Here is a 23957-nt window from a genome sequence, read left to right on the forward strand (position 1 = left end):
CTGGGCAGCCTGGTCTAGTATTAGAAATGAAGGCTGGTGGCCGTGCCTGTAACAGGGGGGTTGGAGCTTGATGATCCTTGAGGTCCCTTCCAACCCAAGCCGTCCTATGATCTGTCACATTTGTAGGGAATTGAAGGCATTTAAGAAATGAAAATATAAAGATACTTCAACCTCAGCTTGCGTCAGTCCAGTTCAGTTTTTAACTGTCTAGATTCATGCATCTCCTCTTCTCTAAGCTTCAGTGATAAGGGTGTAGGTAGGTTTTATGCTTTTTTCTGAGTTAAGAACAGAGTTTGCCTTCTCACTGTAAGGGAGATGAGCATTCCTCTCCCTGTCCCCATCTAAAGGAGCTCCTCCGTTGCTCTCCAAGACCTTCCCAGAGAGTTAACATTTCTCTTCTGGTCATATTGTAACCTCTCTCTGTAATAGTATTCACACTTCTAGGGCTTAGCTATAACTACACCAAACCCACCTAGGGTATAGAAGGATACTCTTCTGGCGTGGAACTTGGAAGTGAGAGACTAAACACCATACCTGATTATTTTGGTCATTAAATTACTGGAACTCATTGCAGTATTGTATACAGAATTAGCTGCACAGATGCACACACAAATATTCACCTGCAGTGAAATAAGCAAATCAAACATACTTACTCCTGTGAGGAAAAGATGCCATATACACACTAAATTAGACTTTGATACCGCAGGCTGTGCCCCTCAGGAACTATCTGACAAGCCCAAAAGAGCTCTTAAGCAAAGTGGCCCTGCAGACATACACGTAGGGCTTCTCTGCCAGAGCTGGCAGATGGCAGAGCAATAGATCTAAAAGATGCCTGGAGGAAACAGTACAACGGATGCAGCAACAGCATGAACAATACATTGAAATAACTAACAGGGAAAAAAAGAAAAGGAAAAAGAAAAAAGCTCCAAACTGATAAAGATCTTTAATTTAAAAACTGAGTAAGTTTATTCATTGGAAAGTGCAACAAAATACCCTAGAGATAGAGCATTCCACTCCAACAATTAAAATTGCATTAAAAAGCCGATAGGAAGGTCTGAGTCTTAAAGAGAACGAGAACAAAAGCCAGTACTTTTCTTTGTTTCAGTATATTTATCTTTGTGCAGAGATACTGATAATTTTCTTTTTTATGTACTCAGTCTACAACTTCATTGCTTTTACTTGAAAGACATTCTGTAACTTACAGATGCTAGCTTGAGGCTGCAGGACCCTAATCTGCAGGCACTTAGAGGAGGCAGATGTGAAAAAATGGGGGTGTAGGACATACTCAACTGGTATTCTAATACTGCCCCATGTCATTTCCCTTTAAAAGCTGAGGTATGCAAGAAGTCCAGATCCACTCAAAATCATTTTCTGCTGCAGCTGGGGGGCTGCAAGCAGGCAGAAGGAGAGCACAAGGCTAGGACAAGCTTACCACGTGTTGCTCAAGGGAGCTGCTAGTTTCTGATCACTGAACCAGCTTTTGCAGTAGAAGTAATTCACTTGGAAATGCTGCAGGTAGGTTTCATAGCAACCTACTCTCCCTCACATTTGTTAACGCACTCCAGCTGAGCTTTACTAGCCTGATTAGCTTCTTTAATAAATAGCAATGGTATCATTCGCTAGCGCTTTCTGCCCAATTATTTCAAAATATTTTACAAACATAACTGAATCAAGCTTACAGTTCTGACATACAGGTCAGAAAGTTGCGGAGAGTACATCATAAAGGGAACCAAATACAATAAATGCCCACAGCAAAGTTCATCTTCTGAGTCCTAGTCCTAAATTTATCCTTCTTTCTCATTTTACTTCTTCATCCCAGACCCCAACCTCTTCTTTACAGCAGCAAGGACTGCTTTATTCTACAGCTGTTTCTGAATGCCTGTACAAAGACTTCTGGTACAACTGAGGTTGTCCATTCAGTCCATGTTAGCACAATCTTTGGGTCTCAGCTGTCCATATTTGGTTTATGTCTCTTGGCTCTGCTGTTCTCTTGATGGTGACCATCTTCCGAGGATATCTGACTCTCTGTGTTTGTCCCAGACTCCTCTGGAAATTTCTGACCCTCAGCCAACACCTGTCGAATAGTCATGTTGATACGGGAAGACTGCAAGTACTTGGCACAGACTTGCCAATCCTCATCAGAGCTGTGCTCAATGACTGAGCCAACAGGAAGGTCTGTAGAAAGTGCCTGGTCAAGGCACGAAGGCAAAGCTGTCCCTTCAGGGTTGGGAAGGACTCGGGGGACAGCATGGTACAGCAGACGGCTGAAGCCAGACATCACCATGATATCTCCACTGTGCATGAACATTGCTGTTGGGGCCTCTTCCCGCTTCAGGCCCCCAAGTAAAAATATGGAAGATTGTCCAAAACTAAAGATGGTGTGAGGATAGAGAGAGAAGAGAAAACAAATTGAGATAGAGAAAACTATATGTACAATAGGAAAATATTAGCAACAACTATATTTCCGTAGAAAACAACAAAAACAAACTAAACCAAAAATGCTGATTTTTGGTTCTAACCAAGGATAACTCCTTGTTAGAACACGGAGAACATGGAAACAGACCAAAAGGACTGGTTTACTTTAGACACAGTGTGAGCAGTTGCTCTGCCCAGTTTTGATGTTCTGCTGAGGTATTTCATGCTTGTTGCTTAGTACCTAAATTGCCACTCTGCTGCTTTAGAACATGACTGTGCCCTGTACTGAGAGCAATTTCACTGAGATGCCACATCCATACTATTCAAGCAGTCTTCAAGAAACCTATGTCCTTGAGCTACAGCTTCCCAATATTCAGGTCTTTGGAGAATACAGATTATATGCTCACTTAACTAAGTACATCATACTAACTTCCTCTAGCCATATATGACCACAGTAAAAATAAATAAATAAATAAATAAATCCACCATGCCTTCAGTAACACTCAAATGGACTCACCTGAATGATAAAAGGGGACGAGAATGGTCTAGTTCAGACTCATCCACATGGATTCCCAAGGAAGAATCAAAGTGATAATAGTTCAAGATCCCTGCTTGGGCTTGGAAACCCCGGAATCCACAGGCTGCAGCCACTTGTTCTGACAAGAATGCAAGGTCTGAGGGGAAAGGAGTGTGATGATTTGCTGAGTACTTCTGGAGGAAGGAAAGTGAAAAAAAACAAAACAAAACAAAAATACAAAAAGAGCAAACCTAGAATATCGGAACAGCAAATACAACTGGAAACAAACAATGAATCATATCTCAGAAGTCTGGCGGATAGTCATAAAGGTGGACTACAACACAGGTATGGCAAAAGAAGTTTTCCTCAAATCACCTAATTCTGGGCCTATGCTGAACTTGCCTGAATTAACAGCCATTCATTTTAATCATGGAATTGAACATTATAATTAAACTGGAAGCTGATATATTAATACCAACATCGTGAGGATCTATGTCAGGTCATTCAGTCACCAGCTAATTCTGCTAATTGAGAGTTCTGTATCTTGCCAACAGAGCTCATCTCAGAGTTCTGAAACAAACATCTTTGCTCCTTTGAAGGATAAGACAGACAGGCATTAATAGCAAACCCACTTCTTCCTCTCTTCCTCAAGTGATTTTGACTGACAAGAGTAAAAGGGAGTAATCCAGTTTCCTTAAGGCATCAAAATAATATGCTGATCTGGTACATATAAGGCTGCAAACTGATTTGCTTAAGTATCTGTAATATACTGATAGACTATACATAAGCACTCTGATGTCCTGTCACCACCTCTATCTGACTCAATCTGCTGAACAAGTTTACTTCTGTCTCCATTATGTTGAGGAGCCCCAAAATAGCTGTTAGTTGGTGAAACTGTGCTGTACTGGTTCAAATTCTAAGTTCAAAGTTGCATCTTAAGCAGACTCTTCCTGCTCTCATCCCTCCATTGAGGAGCAGCATTTCTCAGAAGTACCTGTCTTTGAGCAGGAAGGTCAATCTTGCTGTAAGTGCTTTTGATACATTCCCTTTTAGAAAGGTAAGAATGCTCACTTATCCTGAAATGGAGTCACAGGTCTAGAGCAAAGCATATGCTACTGTGTTACCTTTTGAAGCAAAGAAGGCAGCAATGGGCTTTCGCTGTCAAATCCTCCATAGTGAATCCAAAAAGATTAAAATGCTCTTAGGAGCATGGTGTGTTACAGCCCTTCCTCCAGACTGTTGTGTAGGATCCTATGAGCCTTACTAAATTTTATTCCATAATACCTTCTTTCTGTCTGCAATCCTGAGTACTTACACCGAAGAAAAGAAATGGAAAGGAATTAAATTGCAATACCTTGGTATCCCAATTATAATGGTAACCAAGGGTCACCCAGCGCAACTTCTCCAGTAAGCTTCTGGGCTCACATTTACTGGAACCTTTCCTTCTGCAAAGACAAAATTGAAAGAAACAGGATACACGCTGATTTCTGAGAGATTTTATGATACTACAGTATGCAGTAATGACATTCATTCATCCACGTGATCCTGTTAAAACCATCAATGCTAAACTTTTATTTTCATTTTACTTTTATACCACCGTTCATTGTTGAAATTTCTGTTTCTGAACTGAATTTCAGAACAAAAAATTCAGTTCATTCAATCTGCACAAGTTGTGGAGTCTACTGCCAATTGCTGTTGTATTTGTTCTCTGGTACCCAAGCTGGGATATTATACAGAGACAACACAGTGAACTGGCACAGACTTGTAAGTCAGAATTAAGCATGTAGTATTTGTGCAGCTGAAAGAGAATCTGTAAAGATCTAAAACACATAAACACAAGAATGAAGTATTTCAGGCACTTAATGGAAAATTACAAGAAAGAAAAATGTGTTAGTTGACAGTGAAGTACATGAAGCTGGAAAACACTGTCCTAAGCAAAAGGCCATTAGTTCTACTGCTTGGTACTTTTACAAGAAGCCCTTAGGATGAATTAACTCTGTAAGGTGACTTTAGATATGAATATATGCATCTTGTAACGTCAAGGAATTTAGACTATGGGTGTTTTCTATCCAGGATGTCACAGAGGGTCAAAAGTACACTGGATTCATTTTTTTTTATTTTTAAGGAAAGAGCAGCATAATGCATACCAGAACTGTTTTCCTCAAGTGATAACCCTAATGCAGTGACCTGTAACCTCACAACTATTTAGCCTTCTTACCTGAAGACATGGAAGGCAGGAAGAGATGTCAGGGGTGTGCTTCTACTATGGCTTAAAGAAAAGTTCTTACAAAGTTACACCAAAGAGTACTATTGTAGTAAATCAGACAGAAACATGCTAGTGACAAATACAAAAAAGAAGGTACACATATATCTCCTAGTCCACTTATGCCAGAAATTTCAGTTTCTTTTCTCATGCTTAGTCGTGAGATACGGTAAAGAAAGAAAGGAAAGGGAGGAGACAGAACAGAACAGTAGCGCCAGATGGTTGGCTCTCATTTATAGCCTCATTAGTTCAGCAAGACATGATCTTTACAAAACTGAATTAATAGTATCTGTGCTGCCATGGTCAAGTGTCAGCCAAGCATATGCATTCAGTGTGCATTTCTACTGGATACACAGCTTGTTTCTGCCCTTCACTTTATTGATCTTTAGTATTAGTAGCTTGTAAGCTAAACTGGGAACAGGAATTAAAGGCCAGTTTCTTTACTTGTAGTGATTTTTTCATAGCTCACTGAATCTTGAAAGAAAGTCACCTTTCCAGTTTCCTTCTTTGTCACAGGGTAATAGCAACTGTAATTGCCATAATGTAGCAACACAGTAAGCATCAAATACATGTTGATTGGAACCATTTATGGAGCCTACTAACAAGTAACAACATTTAGAAAATTGAGAGGCCACAACTCATTCCTCTGCATCTTCCAAACAATAAGTTAATGTTCATAATTAAACATTTTTTGCACCTGCCTTTTGAAAGTGCCCTTCATCTTCTTTAGCTACTGTGTTAATGTTCACACAGAAGCAGGAACACTATCTCAGAAGGTCTGGATTCCCAGAATTTATTATTTTGCACGTGATTTCATGTGTGATTGTTTAGAAGGGGAAAGTCTGGAGTGTTACATATTCAGAAACAATGAGTTCCTAAGCTTGTAGCAGAGGTGCTCCTGCAAGAAGACACTGAGAAGTTCAGCCTCAGCTACGTTAGAAAGAGAGCAAGACTGAAGATTATGAGGGAAGATGCTCTGAAGCACTTTTTTTTTTTCTTTACTTGCTAATAAATGATTCCATCCATAAAATCCTCCCAGCTGTTTTCTTTCATATACACGCATATCTATCCCTGGCAGGGACATGTGTCCTCTGCACTTTAAGTACTCCACTTTGCAGAGAGAGCACAGCATACATTTCTAGGAACTGTATGAACTTTCCCTACCTTATGATTCCTGCAAACAGCAGATATGTCATGATCCAAGCACACTTAGGTATCTATTTGATGGAAGATTAAAAAGCCTTAAAGAAGAAGATGGAAAGATAAAAAGCTTTGGAAACAGACCTCCTTCTAGCTAAGCATGCTGTTTCTCCACTCTCTGAAAAGTTCTCACTCCTAATACCAGACAAGTTGGCTAGTTTGATCTGCTTCCCCCTAGGTAAAGCACAGATACAGCAGTTTGCAGATGTGAAGACCAAGCCAAATGCTTAATAAAACGTGGTGTTCCTGCCAGCCATTGCTCTTCCAAATGCTGTTTTCAACTGAACTAGATTCAGCTGTAAACTAACCTCTGTTCTGATCATTCCATGTGCGCAGGAGGTACTGCTGGGAAAGGTCTGTCAAGCTGGAATAGTACCCAACCTTTCTCAGCTGTAGGGCACAGTCCATAGTGCTTTCAAAGAACAACTTTTTCATACGTGATGGAAAATTTAAAAAAAAAAAAAGGCATTTGAACTTCTGTAACAAATTCCAACTGAGCCTGGAAGACTCAAGTGCAGCCTAACTTCTCTCTCAGGAATGAATATTTAGAAGTTCAAACTTTGCTTTGGCAAATCCATTTCTTTTGGATGTTAAGAATATATATATATTTTTTTAAGAAAAATCTCAGCACATCAATTTTCCTAACAGGCTGTAGCAAAAGATGAGAGCTGCAGGGAAATCTGGTCACTCCAGCACATGACACAACCTTATCAAAAATAAGCAATTAAATCAACAAGGAAAAATACCTAAATAAATAATGATTGTATACTGTAAACAGCATCTAACTTCCTTTTATTTTTACAATTATTATTTTTAAAAAAGCTCAGATTTTAACGTTTTCTATTTGAATTTAAAACTTGGACAAATTCTCCATTAACCTCCAAATCGGGTAGAAGAAAGGCAGCTTTGTCTGCCACAGAACTCCGATCCTGTGGGAATCTTTCAAAGTAAACAAGACTGACATTAAAATGGCACACATTTAATCGCCATCTCAGACTGGATGAAAAAAAAAAAATCTGAAAATCAAAACATGGAAACTGGTCAATTTGAGTGCATATACAAAAAAGCGAACATACAGCTTTTTAATTACAGCATGCTAGATCCAGCAGCTGACTGGAAAGAAGAGCTTAGCAGGCACAGCATGTTTGGAAAGGATCCATTCTGCCTCAGAAAAACTGAGGTCTAAGGAGACCTCATGATTCCACTTGTAGTTGAGCTTCGCAAGCTTCTGAGCACCATGACATCAGCCAGGGTTGCTATTTTACCCTAGACTGACAGCTCTGGCATAATTTGATACTAGAAAATCATGTTATTAATGTAAAATAAGAGACTTAACAAGGATGCACATCATACAAAGATACATCTTTAACTTGGCATGTCTGACATGATCTGTATACTGCCAGCATGTACAGAATCTTTTTCAGCTTCCTTTCCTTGCCATTTTTAATTCAGCCTTCTCAGAGCTGAGCACTTCTGGCTCTGTTAGTTTTGACCAAAGGATGTTCTGGACTCACCTCAGCTTTTCCTTGCTTTGCCCCCACAGATCAGCGGTCTTCTCAGGAGCCATATGCAGGTCCAGGTTGCACACATTGGGTTTCTGGGTGTATAGCTTGAGACACTGTTTCACCCAGTGACGCTGGCAGCCCGGAAGGAAAGGGTTTTGTATGAAAATAAAGCCTGACCAGGAAGAAGGAGGAAGAGGGGGTGAGAGGAGAAGGTATGGTTAGACATATCCCTGTTTTTAATAAAATCAGAGAAAAGGAGAAGGGTTGGAGTACTGAGAGAACACCTTAGAAATCTATTAACAGGTCTGAAAGGTTAAGACCTACTGTTTTTTCAAAACAAAAAATTTATCCCTTTAAGTTAGAAGGCATGGAGGGCACTCAAAGGCAATAACATATCTGCACAAAGCATACAGATTGCAGGTAGATAAAGGGGCAAGAACTTGGGAAGCCAGCTGCTTTGGAGTAAATTTGATACTGAAATGCTTCAGCAGAATTATTCTTTTTAACCCTTTAGTTACAGTTTTTATAACTATTACAGCTATCGTGATGGTTAATTTGTAGTCTTCAAAATGACCCTGCTGCTGTCTCAGAACTCATTCTATCTTCTTATTGCCACTTCACTGTCATGTGCTCCTTCACTGTCATGAACTGCAGAAAGCAGTCCACAGGACAAGTTCTTAGATTGTAAACTGTTTTCTCCTTTGCTTTGTGCTTATTTCCAAGCAAGTGTGGCTGTATCAATCTTTACACTTTTGTATGGTATTACTCAAATGGGATGAAAATCAAACTGTATTCCAGCTATGTTGCTGTAGTCTATTAATTATCAATGACTGCAAAATTTATCAACGAAATGAAGTAAATAGGTAGCTAGTGAGCACAGTGATTTAGCCAAGCATTTCAGGCAGAGTTCAAGCAACTGCCCAAATAAGAGGGTAAGCACAGATGTAACGGATCTGTTTGGTCCATATCTTAACAGAAAGGAGTCCTTGCCATAAGATATGCCATTATTAGACATATCTTATATTTAAGGATATATGAGGATATAAGCATATTAGGATTCTTTACTGGATTTTTTCCCCAACACCCCAGGGGTGTTTCCTTCAAAGACAAGATTGACAGCATTGATGAATGAGAGTGCTGAGAAGATGCTATTAATCTGTATCATACTTATTGAGAATCAAGGCTTTCTTTCAAAAACTGTCAATTCAGTAAGACTCACCAACACATTCACATACAGAGAAAGATAAGGATACAGCAGGAACAAAAGAAAAGGAGGTTTCACGGTTTTGCCCTATTCTGTCTTTTTGAACTTGCAGTCATATCAAGGCAAACAGATAAAAATAGATGAAAAAGGAAGAAGCAAGTCTAGGTGTCTCAGTAGGACACAAACTTGCCTTGCAGCCTTATAAAGCAGTAATAAAAGCATGGAAAAATCTTCCTTCCAGCATATCTCACAGACCTCAGAAAATTAAATTAAGTGGTTAGAAAAAGAGCCTTCAGTATAGTCATAAGACACTGTCATTCACTTCATTTTATTTCCTGCACCTTCAGTCTACAGGTAGCTTCCTTACAGGTCTGATTACAACAAGTTTATTTGCCAGAAACATTAAATTTACTTTCTGTCAGCCTCCATATAGAACAGAGTAATAACACTGCCCTTTCTGTCAACAGCTTTTGATGTGCAGTTTTCAAAACATTTTACTACCTATATGAATTAAACTGTACTAGGGATGTATTGCCTCCAGGTGCTAATGAAGGAATTGAAGCCTGGAAGGCTAATTACACACAGAACTGAGAACAAGAATCCAAGCATCGAAGGCAACATTTTTGGCCTTGAAAGAGCCCAATATAATAAGCAAAAGAGGAATTCCTTGGGGATCTGTATAATAATAAAATCTGCCTTGAGGATACAAATGCAGTTTTCGTACTGCAGCAGAATCCTGCAGCACACTGAGTATGAACTTACGCCTAGCGCAAGTGGTCTCCAGCTTCAATCTTGATAAGACAAGCAGGTGTCAATGAGAACCTGCCATAAAACCAGTTTGCCTTGGAGGACAAATTGAGCCTGAGTCAGTAGTGCACCCTTGTGGCAATTAAGGCTGATTGCACGTTGGCCTGTACGACTAAAAGCTACTTAAAGAGGGACTGTGAAGAATGGAGCCAGATTCTTCTCCAGGGTTCATAGCAAGATTATGGGAAGCAAGTTACAAATTACAGCAATGCAGATTGTGATTAGATAAAAGGTGGAAAAAAAAAATCACAATGAGAACAGCTGAGCACTGAATCAAGTGCACAGAAAGTAATCTCTGTCCTTGGAGGTTTGTAGAACTCACCCAAACAAAGCTCTCAGCAACCTGATCTAACTCTCAAACTGGCCCTACTTTAAAGCAGGGAGGACGGACCAGAGACCTCCAAAAGTCCCATCCAACCTGACATCTTTCTAAGTCTCTACTAAGTGACCTGAAAATCTAGTATCAATTTCAGTTTATTTAAACAATGTGCCTAACGAAATTATTCTGTACCTTGCATAGAACAAGAGGTCAATATTCACTTCCTGTACACCAGTAAATAGAGGCCACACTTCAGGCCTGAAGTGGCTGTATTTCAGTCACTTATCTAGTGTTTATGATATATGTTGAAGAGGAACTGATGCTGCAGAAGTATAAAATTTCTATCAAAGGCTATGGCAACGTGGATTCTTTCCCACAAGGGATGGTCTGTTTGGTTAAAATACCATGAAACTACTGGTTCTTCTGTTCTAACCTCCATGTATCTCTGCATCTCATCCTTTAACTGATGTGTTTGTCCTCTTGCACTTTTCAAACAAACAAACAAAACAAAACAAAACCAGCAAACCAACAAGTAGAAAAAAAAAACAACCAACCAATATCACAAACATTAAATTATGCTGAGGTAAACCTAAGCAGATTTTTCAGATGGGGGAAGAAAGATAAAACAGAGGATGTCTGAATCAGAAGCAACAACGTTGTAATTATTTTTCTTGAAATCAGAGTACCTACCTGGGTACCCATTGAGGCCATAGGCTTTCCACCGGCTAACTGGCTGCAGTCCTGCCCTGCAGGCATCTTGGTCACTGACTGAAGAAACACTGAGCTGTGATCTGAACACCTGGTAAAAGAAAGCAGATCTGTTAAACGGAGGAAAAAGAAGCAATAGATACAAAATTCATTCAAAAACAGCACCTGTAGAGTGCTACCATACTCCATTAAAATAAAGGGAACCTTGTGAAAACAAGGGAACTACTGTCTGAACAACTGCAACCAGAACAGGACACATAGAGCTGCTAAGAGAGCAAGTATCTACAGATTTTACAAGACTTAGAAATTGGGAGAGACATCCTTCATTCATAAAGAATGATTTGTATTAAGAAAAAAATCTGCACTGTTTGTCCATTTCCACATTACAGCTCAATCTGTAAAAACCATTCTGCTGAATATCAATCTCCATGAGAGCAATATGTAGTCCTCGTAACACTTTACACCTTCAAAGCATTTTCCAATCACAGTTATTGCTCAGAATTCCATAGGGTAAATGACTGTTCTGATCTGTAATTACAGAAGAAAAGGGACAGTGATGAAGTTGCCAAAACTGTCTGATGTAAAGAACTGCAGAAACCCTATAAATGCTGAATACCACATTGTTACCACAAGGATAAGGAGCTCGGGGGTCAGCAAGATGTATTTTTTTCAGTGTAGTACACTGGATTGCAATAACACCTGTTTCAGCTGTAATAAGCCCACACTGTTTCTGAAAGAAACATATCCACCACATTCTCACTGTTTTCCGTAGGACTGGGAACTTTCCCAGGGAGGAGAATAGAGGTACATTGGTTTTGTTGCAGCTCAATTCCCCAGTCCTGTTCTCTGTACAGCTCTGCAGAAATACAGCTTTATGTTAGGAACTGGGGAAATAAGCAGGAGGTAGACAAGACTTCATTTGTACCAATTTAAAGCATACATGAAATTAAGGCCCAGGTGTGAGCGCTTCCATTCTGCACTGGCAAAGGAGGTACAAATCAGTCACTACAGGCTGAGAAGACAACTCTAAACCAATACTGAGGGGCAGTTTCTGGCAACACGCTCAGTTTTACCAACTTCTCAGTTCTGCCAAAAGCAGCTACATAATTGCCAGCCTTGAAGAGCTTTATTCTGAGTCTTGTCTGCAGAACACACCCAGGAGGGAAACTCCTTTGACTGAGCCTTTACTGTTTTTCAGTCTTCTCCAACTGCTTACACACCGGCTGCTGCCAGGGCTTCCCAAGAACAAGACCTGCTCCTACACTGAAAGATTGTATGTGCTGAGCTAGTAAAATACGCCCTGTAGCAGAGCAGCTGGGGATGTCACACTTCACTGGAGATCTCCATCACTTGAAGCACTCTTCTGAGAGAAAAAGAACAACAGTATCTAGGCCAATCTGGCTGGCCTGCAGTTCTTCTTTAAGGGAAAAACTATATGCTATCAACCTGGGGGGAAGAGGAATCAAAGACTCTTTCACTAAAAAGCTGTCAGCTAATCCCAGAAGGTAAGAGGCACAAGAGAGAGACATGGAGAGAGGACAGATGCTTGTGATGCTTTCGCAGACTGTGAACTTCCCAGAAGGGCTGTAATGCCAGAATCCTTTATTTGATAAAGTATTGCTGCAAGCTCAGGAGAGGCTGAAACGTTAACAATTGAACTCTGTTCAATGCTAACGCCTGAACAATTTCCTATAGATCCAATTTTGTGTCCAGTTAACGGTAACAAAATTATTGTCTGAAAAGATAGAAAAGTATGTATTATAATACAATCAAAAACATAAAAGGCTAAGTATTGGGAATAGGAAAAACTAGGTCAGGTTTCATTTTAGCTACATGCCCTACTCTCATTATTTGCATAGTCTCATAGGGAATCCAAATTTAATACTACTTCAGAAGAGAACTGTTACCCTTTTCTTAGGTGACAAAATGGGAGATGAGCCCAAAGGACCACTTTCCAGTCACTCACATGGTGAAACTGCTGAACCGCAAGGATACAGCTTTCAGAGGCTCTCCTGCTCACGGCTAAACCAGGCGGTTGTTGAGACAACGGGAAAAGAAACCTCACTGAGGGGAAGGCTGCCGCACTCCCAGCACGTGTTCCTCGGGTGGGAGCAGCACAGCCTCCCCCCCTCTGGCTCTCCTCGCTTTTTCAGGCACAAGAGATCCGGCAGGCCCAGAACACAGCGACAGCCCGCCCGGTTCTCTCAAGTAACGCGCGTCTGTTGGAGGCTTTGGAGACCACCTACAGCTGCGCAGAAATCCCCAAGCAGCAGCAATAAGCAGGCACGAGCGGAGACGGTGCGTCTGCAGGGAGGATTTCTGTTACTGCGGCAGCTTCGGGGATAGGCCCGCGAACGCCAGCACCGCTCACGGCCCCGTGCCGCGGAGGAGCTCTGCACGCCGGCGCCGGCACCAGTCGCGACATCCCGACACGAGGCGCTCCGCCGAGGCGGCGCCCGGGCCGCTCCGCGCTCTTCGTAAGGCGCCCACCGCCGGCCCCGTAAGGCCCTTCGACACCGCGACGAGGCTCAGGGACGGGGCCCGGATCGTCCCGCGGGCGGAGGCAGGCAGGCCGGCGCGGCCCCGCCGTGCCACCCGGCGGCCCCCGGCCCCACACAACGAGGGCGGCGACGGCGCGCCGTTACCTGCCCCCCCGGCGCGGAGAAGTCCACCACCCCCCGCAGGTCCGCCGCGTCGCGCCGCCGATAGAAGCGAAAGAGCCGGCGGAAGGCGTCCTCCCCGCCCTCCCGGCCCAGCGCCGCCGCGGCCGCCCCCGCCGCCATTTTGGCTGCGCCGCCGCGGTCGGACGGCGCGCGCAGGCGGGGCGGGGCGTGGGAACGCCGCGGCTCACGAGATGGCGGCGGCGCGTGGCGCGGCGCGGAGCTCCCGGCGGATCTTCGACATCTTCGTGGCCGAGGTTCCCTGGACGGTTTCGAGCAGTGAGTGCGCGCCCGCTCGCTCCCTCCCCCCACCCCTCCCAGCACCCGGGGCTGCCGCGGCTCCGTCCCTTACGGCGCGGGGCCGCGTAACCGCGCGTCCGTTTCTCCCGCAGAGGAGCTGAAGGAGTACTTCTCCCAGTTCGGGTCGGTGCAGAGGTGCCAGCTGCCCTTCGTAAGTATCCGCCGTCGCCCCCCCTGCTGCGCCCGGCCCGCGGGCTCTGCCCTGCTCAGCACCCCGGCCTCTCAAGGTTAACGTCTGCCGTGGGCTTTGAAAGCCGGGTTGTTGTGGCTTAACGCGGCAGGCGTTAAGGGATCAGCGTTGTTCTGATGGACCCCAAACGTAGCGTCATAGCGGGCGCTATAAAGAAAAAATTCCATCCCTGCTGGAGTCTGGTGGGCCTGCAGGTTGAGGACAATTTGAGACTACCAGCCCTGCTGTATTCCACGCTAATAGCTCACGGCCCCTCCCAGCTGCCGATGGAAATACGTGTTTTAAAGCGTGAAGCAGACTTCTGAAACAGTTGTACCGATTTCTCTGATTATTTCTGAATCCTTAAATTGGACGTGGATAGAAAGTTTAACAGCACATGTATAAACTTCCTACAGTAACCAGCTCCTTCCCTTCATCTATAACTAGGACAAAGACACAGGCTTTCACAAACGTTACTGCTGGATTAAATTCTCATCTCCAGAAGAGGTTCAGAATGTGCTCCAGAAGGACTCCCACATACTGGAAGGCGCCAAGGTACCGGTTTAACTCCTTTAGTACAGTAGCATACAGAGTTGGGTCTTCAGTTCCGCTTCCTGTTGGATGCTGTAACATCTAATTAATGCCATACTTACTCAATGGCATTTTGCCACTTCAGTATACTTTTAGTGTGCTTCTAAAATTATTTATAGTTATTTATTCCACCATTCTCAACTTGACTACTTAGAGTTGTGCACCTGTAATAGACTCAAAGAGGGAATCGCAGAATGGCCAGGGTTGGAAGGGACCTCAAGGATCATGAATCTCCAACCCCTGCCACAGGCAGGGCCACCAACCTTCCCACCTAATGCTAGACCAGGCTGCCCAGGGCCCCATCCAATCTGGCCTTGAACACTTCTAGGGACGGGGCGTCCACAACCTCTCTGGGCAGCCTGTTCCAGCACCTCTCCATTCTCTTAGTAAAGAATTTCCCCCTGACATCCAACTTAAATCTTCCCTCCCTCAACTTCAAACCATTTCCCCTCATCCTGCTGTTATCTACCCTTTTATCTACCCTTGATTCCCCTCCTGTTTGTAGGCTCCCTTTAGGTATTGAAAGGCTGCAGTGAGGTCGCCCCGCAGCCTTCTTTTCTCCAGGCTGAACAAGCCCAGCTCCCTCACCTGTCTTCATAGGAGAGGTACTCCAGTCCCCTGATCATCTTTGTGGTTCTCCTCTCCAACAGCTCCCTGTCTTTTTTGTACTGGGGGCTCCATACTTGGACGCATTATTCCAGATGGGGCCTCACAAGAGAAACCATGTCCAGACATAAAGATCTTCCATTATGCTAAACTAAAGGAACACAGATGTGGTACAAGTCTTCAGGAACTGCTGTACAACCCTTTACCTATCTGTAAAGCTTTCTGCAAGCAGAGTCCAAGATAAAATTTACATTCTAGGGCGAGGGTGGAATGTGGCAGAATAAAAGCTAAGCTTTTAAACCAGTAAAAACAAGTGACAGTGCAGTGACAGCTGGAAGCTTGCTTTTGGTACAGTCTCTAAATAAGGTGAATGACTAAGGGGATTTTATTGTAGACTTGCATGCACTTCAGCTGATCTAGCTAAAGAGCAACAAGCAGGCTACTGGAGCAGACATTATCAGTTAATAACTTTAAATACTCAGTATGAATTTGGCCATATTGTTCTGACAAGCAATGTTAAGAGTACAACCAATTTGTAAGAGACTCAGGGGGTATTGCAATATGTTGATTATGGTACAGCATTTTGTTTAGAATGGTTCGTAGTACAAAAGCCTTTGTTCATTGTGGTTACTTCATGGTGTCTTACAGCTGGCCTGTGAGTTAACAGTAGTGCAGAAGAAAAACAAAACTTAAGTAGTAGTTTACTGAATTCACTCTTAAGATGCAAAAAGCCAGGCAGTAGGCTAATACTGGGTAAACTGAGTTGAAAATAGCATAGGATGTTATCTGTAGGCAATTACCAAAATAAGTACTGTGACTACCACAGGTGAGTCTTTAGCATGAGATTCTCAATTTCTTGGAAAATGTGCTGCATTTTACTCTTGAAATTGCAAGATATCCATATTTACTTACCTACCAGTGAAGCTAAGGACTGTTAACAGGAGGTACAAGAGCTAAAATGCTTCTTTTTAGTGGAAGAGAAGGCAGTTTTTTTTTTGGTTTTTTTTTTAAATAAAAAGACAAGCCTCTCTAAAAGCAGGATATGAGCACTTCTGTTAATTCTGCCTGAAATTCCAAACTTCGAAGATGTGTTTTGCATGACCACAGCTTGTTTTGCCAGTAAATTTTATTTAACATTCCTTCCAGGACTCAGCAGCTGTCACTATAGCTCTCACACATCAATGTCTACCTTCCATACAAATGTTTCAGAAAAATCAGAAATAAAAAGAAGTTGAAATTTCTTGCCTAACATGAATGATTTCCATTGTTTTCAGCTATTTCTCAGACAACAGCAAGGTAGAAGATACCTTCAACCAAAGAGAGAATCAACATGAATGAATTGTGGAAAGAGGCTTTATTTCACTAAATGTAAAGAAACTGAAATAAAGATTATGGAGAAACTGTGAGTATTGGATTTAAAACAGAATCAGCTGCTTCCCTTCCTTGTTCAAATAAACTATGGAACAACAAGAAACACAGGTATAAGCTCTCTAGCATCTATTACAGCATGATACAGTAATTATTTACAGTGGGAGAGCTTGTAACAAATGAAATAAAAGCTTCAGCTATGTAATAAAACCATGGTGGTGGGGAAGGGGCTACATTCTTACCCTGAGATGCTGGGCAACAGGGAATTAGCAAACTCAGAGAACTTGCTATAGAACAGTTCCCCTGTGAAATATTTCCAAGCAGTCTCCATTCTTCCACTCTTCACAGGAAACTGTCCTTGGTAGAGGAACTAGTGTGTGTATATACATCTCCACACAGCACAAGAGTTCTGAACTGCTTCTTTACATGGCATCACCCTATACACCTCTGTGATATTAAAAACACCTTTTTTTATGAAGTCCAAGCTTGTAGTCCATTTCTTCGCTACTCAAGGTACAGAGGTACTCACTCCTTCCTCCTCTTTTTGCTCTCATGCTCATGTTCTTTAGGGCGGCTGCTATCAGATGGCCGTTTAGAACCACCATGTTGCTTAGCTTCTTCCAGAAACTTATCCAAACCAAAAGGATCCTCCTCAAATTGAACTGGTCCGTCTCTGCCTCTTCCTCTGGTGTTACGATCAGAGTTAGAAAATTCTTTGTCAGGAACAAACCTGTGGGAGAAGATATTATACTCAAGTGTTTGGGACTTCAGAACACTAATTAAGAATATTCTGTTTTTATTTTCTTACCTATTGGTCTTAATTCGAGCCTCTAGATCATCACCATATATATCCTTATCAACATTTTTACTTGGTCTGTAGATGTTTTGAGCCATATCTTTGCCACTTCTCCAGGGCTGGTCATAAACATTATAAATTTCATCCTCTCCTCCAGCAAAGCCACTGTCCATACCCTGTGAAGGAGAAAGGGGTAAAAAAGCTGTATAATGCAAATGAGTGCCAAACTTCAGCTAATTTATTTCAACATCAAGATACAGGCTTGCTGTTATGCAGATATAAAAACATGCTATGATATGATTTACTACTATTTCTATCAAGTTCAAGCTCTTCATATGCTATGAGTAGTTTTGGGTCTAAGATTAAGTCCAGACAACGTAACACCATGTTTACAGTCTTCAGTCAGGACCACTTCTACGCTGCCAGAAAGCAGCAGGAAGGACTGCAGGCCATTCATATTTGAGAATAATCTATTGTCTCAGTCTGCCCTGCAAGTACAGCTGGCTATAATAGCCAAGTGCAACCACACAGAAATGCATATTAATCGGGATTTCGGGCAAATGTGATTTAAGCTGACTCATCTAAATCGCACGCAAGTTTATGTAAGCCATGGAAGTAGGAAAGATTCCTGTTTGCTCAATTTTGATTCATCAGCTTTTCCTTCTGCCTACATGTCTTTTGTTACAGGCACAGAAAAGAATGACTGATACACTGCAGGACTATTGCGGGACTTCTAAAAGCCTAATCTCTCTTTTTAATCTTTTAATAGTAAGAACTTCAGGAACAAATGTTCCTGTTAACTGTATATTCAGAAGGTTTTATAATATAAACAGTAATGAGAATGGCAAGTATTTGCTGCTCTTTCAGAGCAAGTTTTCCTTATTCAATCAGTACATTTACACAAAAGAAAGTGAAGCTACTGCAACTTGAAGGCAAAATAACTTTTTTCTCTCCTACTTTTCTCCCCACAGACCCAGTCCACTTTAAAACAGTTACACATTCTGAATATCCTAATGACTGTTGCATCAGCTACAGATTAGGGAGATTAGCAGTTTGCTACCCATTAAGTAGAGATTTCTCAGAGCTCATCCATACCATCCATTAAAACAAGGTCCCCTTTGGACTCTAGCTGTGCCCACTGGAATGTGTTTGCTTGTTCTCACAGAAAACTACACAACTGTGACAAGGTATTTTTACCTTGCTCTGGTTGAACAGCCTCTGGTCATACTGGACTTCATTAGATGGCCTGGGGTTGGGTACACCTAGTGCAATAACTTCGCTGATATCTCTGTTTTCATTTCTCTGCAGCTTTGACCTGAAATGAAAATGAAAATTCTGAGTTTTATTCAGTCAGATAAACCTTTTTTCTTTTTTAAATATGCTCAATTGCGACCCGATTCTCTATTAGCTGCTAACTATTTGCCCCAGATACCAGATTTTAACCGGTACTGTTTCTCACTAGGTAACATTTAAAATTTGTCTCCTGGCAAAGGAAACATTTGGAAAACTTATGTTCAGGCTAAGCATGACATTTAAATTTACTTTCCACTATCTGCAATTTATATCAAGCTGATTTGGTCCAAAATGTCATATTTTTTTGCACAAAGTAGTATAATTATATTCTTGAAAGGCTGGGCAATCTAATTTTAAGATATTAGAGACTTTAAGCCTCCAGAAACCATTTGTTCTCAAGAAATCTCACTAGCTTGGGCAAACAAGTTACTTCAGCTTACATTCATGAATCTAAACACATTTTAAATGTACAGTTTCAAGAAAAATCTACTGATTATATTTCAGTCTCGCTGAAGACACAGGTAACAATCTCTTTGCTGTGAACATGGTAATAAAGTCTGAATATGCTGAAGATCTGCCAACCAACCAACCCTCTCCTCCCCCTAAAAAGACACAAAAACCCCCACCCAAAACAACAAAAACAACAATAAATAGCAAAAATCTTCTCTTGTCCAATTTAAGAAATTTTGATTTTTTCAGATATGTTTGACTGCAGATAGTCTACGCTTAACTTGCCAAAGACATGGATTCTACAAACAAGTGCTACATTAATGACTAAAATTTACCACAGGCTAGCTCCACACTTCCTTTCAACTTAGAATACTTATACATTCATTAAGTATTAGGGTTGCAATCCAACTACTTCCTGCACATAGCCAGCAAAGTTAACAGAGCTTTAAGCCTTTATCACAGGAACACTACCATACTCTACCTCAGTTATACCATTTCATATCAGCGAGCATCTCGATAAGGTAAAATTTAGGCACCGATGTCAAGAAAATGGAGAAAGTTGTACGCAATAGCTTCTATAGTGGGGAATCCTATATTGGAACAGTAATAAAGCAGCTTCTTTGTTTGTGACTCACCTTTTATCAGGAGCTGCCCTGGAGAGATTTCTGTCGTGCTGTCTCTCTTTGCGCCGGTCATGTCTTATTTCATCTCTTTCTCTAGCTTCTCCATCCTCTGAACACATGCAAGATTGCTTATTACAGACAGCTACTGAAGTCTGAATTAACTACAGCACAGACATTGGCACAGTGATTCAATTCAATATTCATTTCCGGAAGAGAAGTGATCCTTAGCAACGTATGTTACTTTTTAAACAAACTGGATATTAAGGAGAACAGTAACTTGCTCAATTAAACATCCTTGATAAGAGACCTACAGCAAGACATACACAACACCTATGTCTTCTGAACTTTAAAGAGCTCAGAATTTTTGTCCACCTACAAATTAATACTCTAAATACCTGCTGATGATTGTATCATACCCTTTTCTCTGTTACACATTAGTATAAAAATGCCATTCCAACACAGGCATTTGAAGAACATTCTGTTACTCAGTATCACCAAATCTCTTGGGCTGGAATACAATGTCTACTTTAATCTCCTGCTCCAAGCAAGATGAATGCTGAAATCAAACCATGTTGCTCTGAACTTTCCCCTTCATGTTAGGAAACCCTCCTGGACAGACATTCAACCTCTCTGGACAACCTGTTCCACTGTTTTTTTGTCCTCCTGATGAAATTTTTTTTCTCCTCCTACACTGTTGGAAGCACCCACTTGAAATTTTAACCACCATCTCATTTTTCCACGGTGCAGCTGTTGATCTCTCCATAGGAAGCCTGACATTAGGTTAACACCAAGCTCTCCCTTCTGCAGGCAGAACATGCTTCATTCTCTCAGCATCTCACCACACAGATGCTCTGGCCACCTGGTCATTTTGGTGACCCTCCACTGAAGTCATTCTTGCTCATCAATGCCTGTCTTGAACTGAGAGTCTCTTAAGTGAACACTATACCAGATGTAGTCTAGCACATGACCAGCAAAGGAAAAAAACTATTTCCTTTGTCCTTTTGGCTGCACTCCTGCTGATGCAGCTTAGTATGCCCCTAGGAATACTGCTGCCAGGGCATGCTGCTAGCTTTTCTTCAGCATTTTGTCTGCTAGAACTCCCAGGTGCTTCTCAACAGATCTGCTCTGCAGCCTGCTAGTTCTCAGCCTGTACTGTTGGAAACAGATTAGTCCATCCCAGCTGCAGTATATGATCATATTCTCCACCTTTAAGTGACATTAAGAGAACTGCTTTGTAAGTTCAGCACCTTGATCTCTGAAATGTCATTTCAATCAAGACGTAAGACACCACAATGGTATGATTTAGTTAGGGTATTAGATTCTGAGCCTGATAGCCAAAGCTACCTCTCTTTAAGACCAATTATAACAACAGAGACAGAATACTGCATTTACCATCTTTGAAAACTTAAAGATCATTTAGTTCTCATAGACAAAGTCAAAACAAGCCTTTCCTGAAAAAGAAATCAGATTAGAACAGTCCATGAAAGCCATTACTTTGTACTGATCCAGTTATAGTGATCAATTTCTCAACAATCTCCTTGAACCTCAGGTTGAAATTCAGATCCCCACAGATTAAGCAAACACATTGGTTGTTCAAGAAAAGATGTAAAAACCAGATGTTACATTTATAGTTAACATTTGGGTATTCTAATTTCTCAGGTTATTTCTGCAAACCTCAGTAACAAAGATATGTACCTTTTTCAACGTGGGTTTTGATCCCTGCTCTTCTCTCTCTTGCTTTCTGGGCCATTTCTCGGAGCTTTTCCTCATGTTTCTCTTTTTCCTTCTGAGCCATTTTCCTCTCCACTTGGGCACGCATCTCCACAGCCTCACGAGCCTGCACACATAAGACCCCTAGTTAGCACCTGGGATGCAGCAGATCTTCTGTACTGGAGTTACACAGTAAACGGGAAGAATTGAGTCCTATTGAAGTTCAAAACCAGAAAAATATCACAAATCGAGTTGAGGGACAACAGACTTGACATCCAATAATTTAATCCATGCTGAGCCACTGATTCAAACATACTGGGGATAAAAATATTACAGTAGCCTAGAAGCAGGACAGACCAAAAAGCTATAGCAATCTCCCAGCTGATCTTCCCAAGGAATTAAACATATAATAAAGGTAAAATCACATGAAACAGAACAGTTTAAACAACCATCTGACCTTTCTATCAGCTATATAGAGAGCCTCAGCAAGCTTAGCAAAGTTTTCATTAATGTGAACAGTCTGCAGTCCTCTTCCATCTGCAGCCAGACGCTTGTCTAATGGGATGGTGTAACCCTAAAGGGGAGACAGGCAGTTACAGAAATTAGCAAGGTTTTTAGTAGCAAACTTTATTACATTTATTGGGTAAGAAAACAACAAAAAAATACACTATCACAGAACTCAGCCAATCATTACTTTACATCCACGGACCTTCTTTAGATGTACTCCAAATTCATATCAAGCAATACTAAGCTTCCCTCCAATTCCATTCCCACCCCAAATCTAGATCACATTTTCCCTTCAAGTATGAATGAGAATGAATTTCTGATTAAGCTCCACTTTTTGCTTTAAGAATTCTAGATGACAGCTTTCCTACTCTCTAAGTAGTTTAACCATTTGTATTTAAAACTCGATTTCCCTGAAATGTTTTCATTAAGAGATCAGCTGACTCAAGAATGAGAAATTAAGGGCCAAGGCTGCAAGCACAAGCAAGAGACATTAGATGCCCGCTATGCCTTCACAAGCTGAAATCCTCAAGTATCTATAGATATTTTAAGATTCTTTAGATAACTCTACAAAATTTTTGCTTTAGTTTTAGCATCTGTAGCCTAAAATTTGATCTACTAATTAGTGTCAGTCCCAGTGATGCAGCTGTGTTGGGGTAGGAAAAATAACATCAGTGCATGCAGTTTGTCCTTTCTCCATTTGAGGAGGCTGCCTAACAACAACAGCTTAAGTTCAAGAACTAGATTGGTCATTGCATTATGTTCTAAGTTCTCCTTTCCCTCTGAACGTAAACTTACCTGCTGATAAAACCAAAGGTACAAGACATAACTACTCAAACAAGAAATAGCTAAGCTAGCCTATGATGAAAATTAATTAGTATAAGAATGCAAGAAGGATAACTTGCTGGAGATTCAGACTAGTATTAAAAAAAAACGTGCTTGGTTCTCTAAGAACTTCCCTTTCTTTTTTCAGTTCAGGTGGCTTCACTGTATCAGCTCCAGAGACTTTGGTTCTAGGCTCCATATACAGCACTATTATGGGGATTTTAACTAATATTATTTTTCTCCTGTTAAAGTGTATAATCTCAGCCATGTATTCTCAGTTCTAAACTGTTATCATTTTGACAACAGTAATGTGCCAGAGAGAAAAAATCTGAGCTGTACAACTGTGTATTCTCTGTGCTCTAAGAAACCAGTTTATCTAACTCTAGGTGTTTAAAACCAGTATATAAATGAATATAACAGCAAAGTCTAATATTTGAAAGTGATTTTATGACAACTTGATTACCTTTGCATTTTTCCAGTTTGAAATGCATGGAGGAATTTTCCACTCTTGTTGCTCTTTCACAGTCATCTAATGTAAGTGAGAAAATAATTAGTTTTACAGCGAAAGGAAATACTGTTTCCATTCTCAAATACAATTGTAGTACCGTTGACATTAATGAGCTTCAGGGCACTCACTGGAAGAAAAAAGACACCAGAAAAACAAAAAACAACCACCCTACCTAGCAGGAATTAAATGTGCCTGCATGGTACCTCTGCTAACATAAAAATAGTTATGGTATAGCTATTTAGCTATACCTAAACTTTCATCACGCAGGTTAGAACTTACAGTCAGTTTGTTAACATTTAAACATTAAATGGCAGTTCAAGTTTAGGAAACTGAAGAACCTCTACAGAAACCTTTGAGAGAAGATAATCCATCTCAATACAAGAAATGCCCCATTGTTTTTCTAAGAGTAGAATGAGCACACCAAGGCTAAAGCCCAATGCCACAGACAAGTCCTGTAATGCAAACCTACACATGGGAAATCTACTCTACCCTTGACAAGTTATGTAGGAGAAGAGGTAGTTTCAGAACAGTCCAAATGAAAAAAAAAATAAAAGAGGCTGTACCAGGCACCAAATCTGTCACTTAAAATATCACAAGGACAGAAAGGAAGAAAAAG

The 23957-nt window shown here is 41.3% G+C and overlaps 3 protein-coding genes and 1 long non-coding RNA gene across 4 annotated transcripts in view; 2 read left to right on the plus strand and 2 right to left on the minus strand.

The window, feature by feature from the left end:
• The window catches only part of LOC116228948 (uncharacterized), a 32840-nt gene extending 19559 nt beyond the window's left edge, over positions 1 to 13281 (plus strand). Inside the window, exon 7 of the long non-coding RNA XR_016467007.1 lies at positions 12857 to 13281. This is a non-coding gene — a long non-coding RNA (uncharacterized LOC116228948). The remainder of the gene's footprint in view (positions 1 to 12856) is intronic.
• Positions 1 to 13742, minus strand: ALKBH1 (alkB homolog 1, histone H2A dioxygenase). Its single transcript, XM_031593141.2, has 6 exons — positions 13584 to 13742; positions 10921 to 11029; positions 7910 to 8072; positions 4287 to 4377; positions 2933 to 3126; positions 1 to 2369 (listed from the first exon to the last, which is right to left on the minus strand). The coding sequence occupies exons 1-6, from the start codon at positions 13719 to 13721 to the stop codon at positions 1946 to 1948; spliced, it is 1119 nt and encodes a 372-aa protein (XP_031449001.1). The 5' UTR covers positions 13722 to 13742; the 3' UTR covers positions 1 to 1945.
• SLIRP (SRA stem-loop interacting RNA binding protein) lies at positions 13739 to 16690 on the plus strand. The gene is made up of 4 exons (XM_031593143.2): positions 13739 to 13877; positions 13991 to 14049; positions 14515 to 14622; positions 16539 to 16690. Exons 1-4 carry the CDS (start codon positions 13793 to 13795, stop codon positions 16596 to 16598), a joined length of 312 nt encoding a protein of 103 aa, XP_031449003.1. The 5' UTR covers positions 13739 to 13792; the 3' UTR covers positions 16599 to 16690.
• SNW1 (SNW domain containing 1) overlaps positions 16600 to 23957 on the minus strand; it is a 17146-nt gene continuing 9788 nt past the window's right edge. The window contains exons 8-14 of the mRNA XM_031593140.2: positions 23297 to 23362; positions 21962 to 22078; positions 21490 to 21631; positions 19807 to 19903; positions 18626 to 18743; positions 17441 to 17604; positions 16600 to 17362 (exon numbers count right to left, since the gene is read on the minus strand). Of these exons, the coding sequence (XP_031449000.1) occupies positions 17158 to 17362; positions 17441 to 17604; positions 18626 to 18743; positions 19807 to 19903; positions 21490 to 21631; positions 21962 to 22078; positions 23297 to 23362 (909 nt within the window). The 3' untranslated portion in view covers positions 16600 to 17157. The remainder of the gene's footprint in view (positions 17363 to 17440; positions 17605 to 18625; positions 18744 to 19806; positions 19904 to 21489; positions 21632 to 21961; positions 22079 to 23296; positions 23363 to 23957) is intronic.

This window comes from Phasianus colchicus, chromosome 5 (genome assembly GCF_987193195.1).
Source record: "Phasianus colchicus chromosome 5, bPhaCol1.hap1.1, whole genome shotgun sequence".
NCBI classification, from domain to species: domain Eukaryota; kingdom Metazoa; phylum Chordata; class Aves; order Galliformes; family Phasianidae; genus Phasianus; species Phasianus colchicus.

What these genes read in the sequence shown, in the direction of transcription:
- SLIRP (XM_031593143.2), top strand. Translation starts at nt 13,793, where the DNA reads ATGGCGGCGGCGCGTGGCGCGGCGCGGAGCTCCCGGCGGATCTTCGAC. An exon ending in TCCCTGGACGGTTTCGAGCA is followed by an intron (nt 13,878 to 13,990) that starts GTGAGTGCGCGC and finishes TTTCTCCCGCAG; the next exon opens with AGGAGCTGAAGGAGTACTTC. An exon ending in AGAGGTGCCAGCTGCCCTTC is followed by an intron (nt 14,050 to 14,514) that starts GTAAGTATCCGC and finishes ATCTATAACTAG; the next exon opens with GACAAAGACACAGGCTTTCA.
- ALKBH1 (XM_031593141.2), bottom strand. Translation starts at nt 13,721, where the DNA reads ATGGCGGCGGGGGCGGCCGCGGCGGCGCTGGGCCGGGAGGGCGGGGAG. An exon ending in CAAAGCAAGGAAAAGCTGAG is followed by an intron (nt 4,378 to 7,909) that starts GTGAGTCCAGAA and finishes TTGTCTTTGCAG; the next exon opens with AAGGAAAGGTTCCAGTAAAT. An exon ending in CGTCCCCTTTTATCATTCAG is followed by an intron (nt 2,370 to 2,932) that starts GTGAGTCCATTT and finishes CACCATCTTTAG; the next exon opens with TTTTGGACAATCTTCCATAT.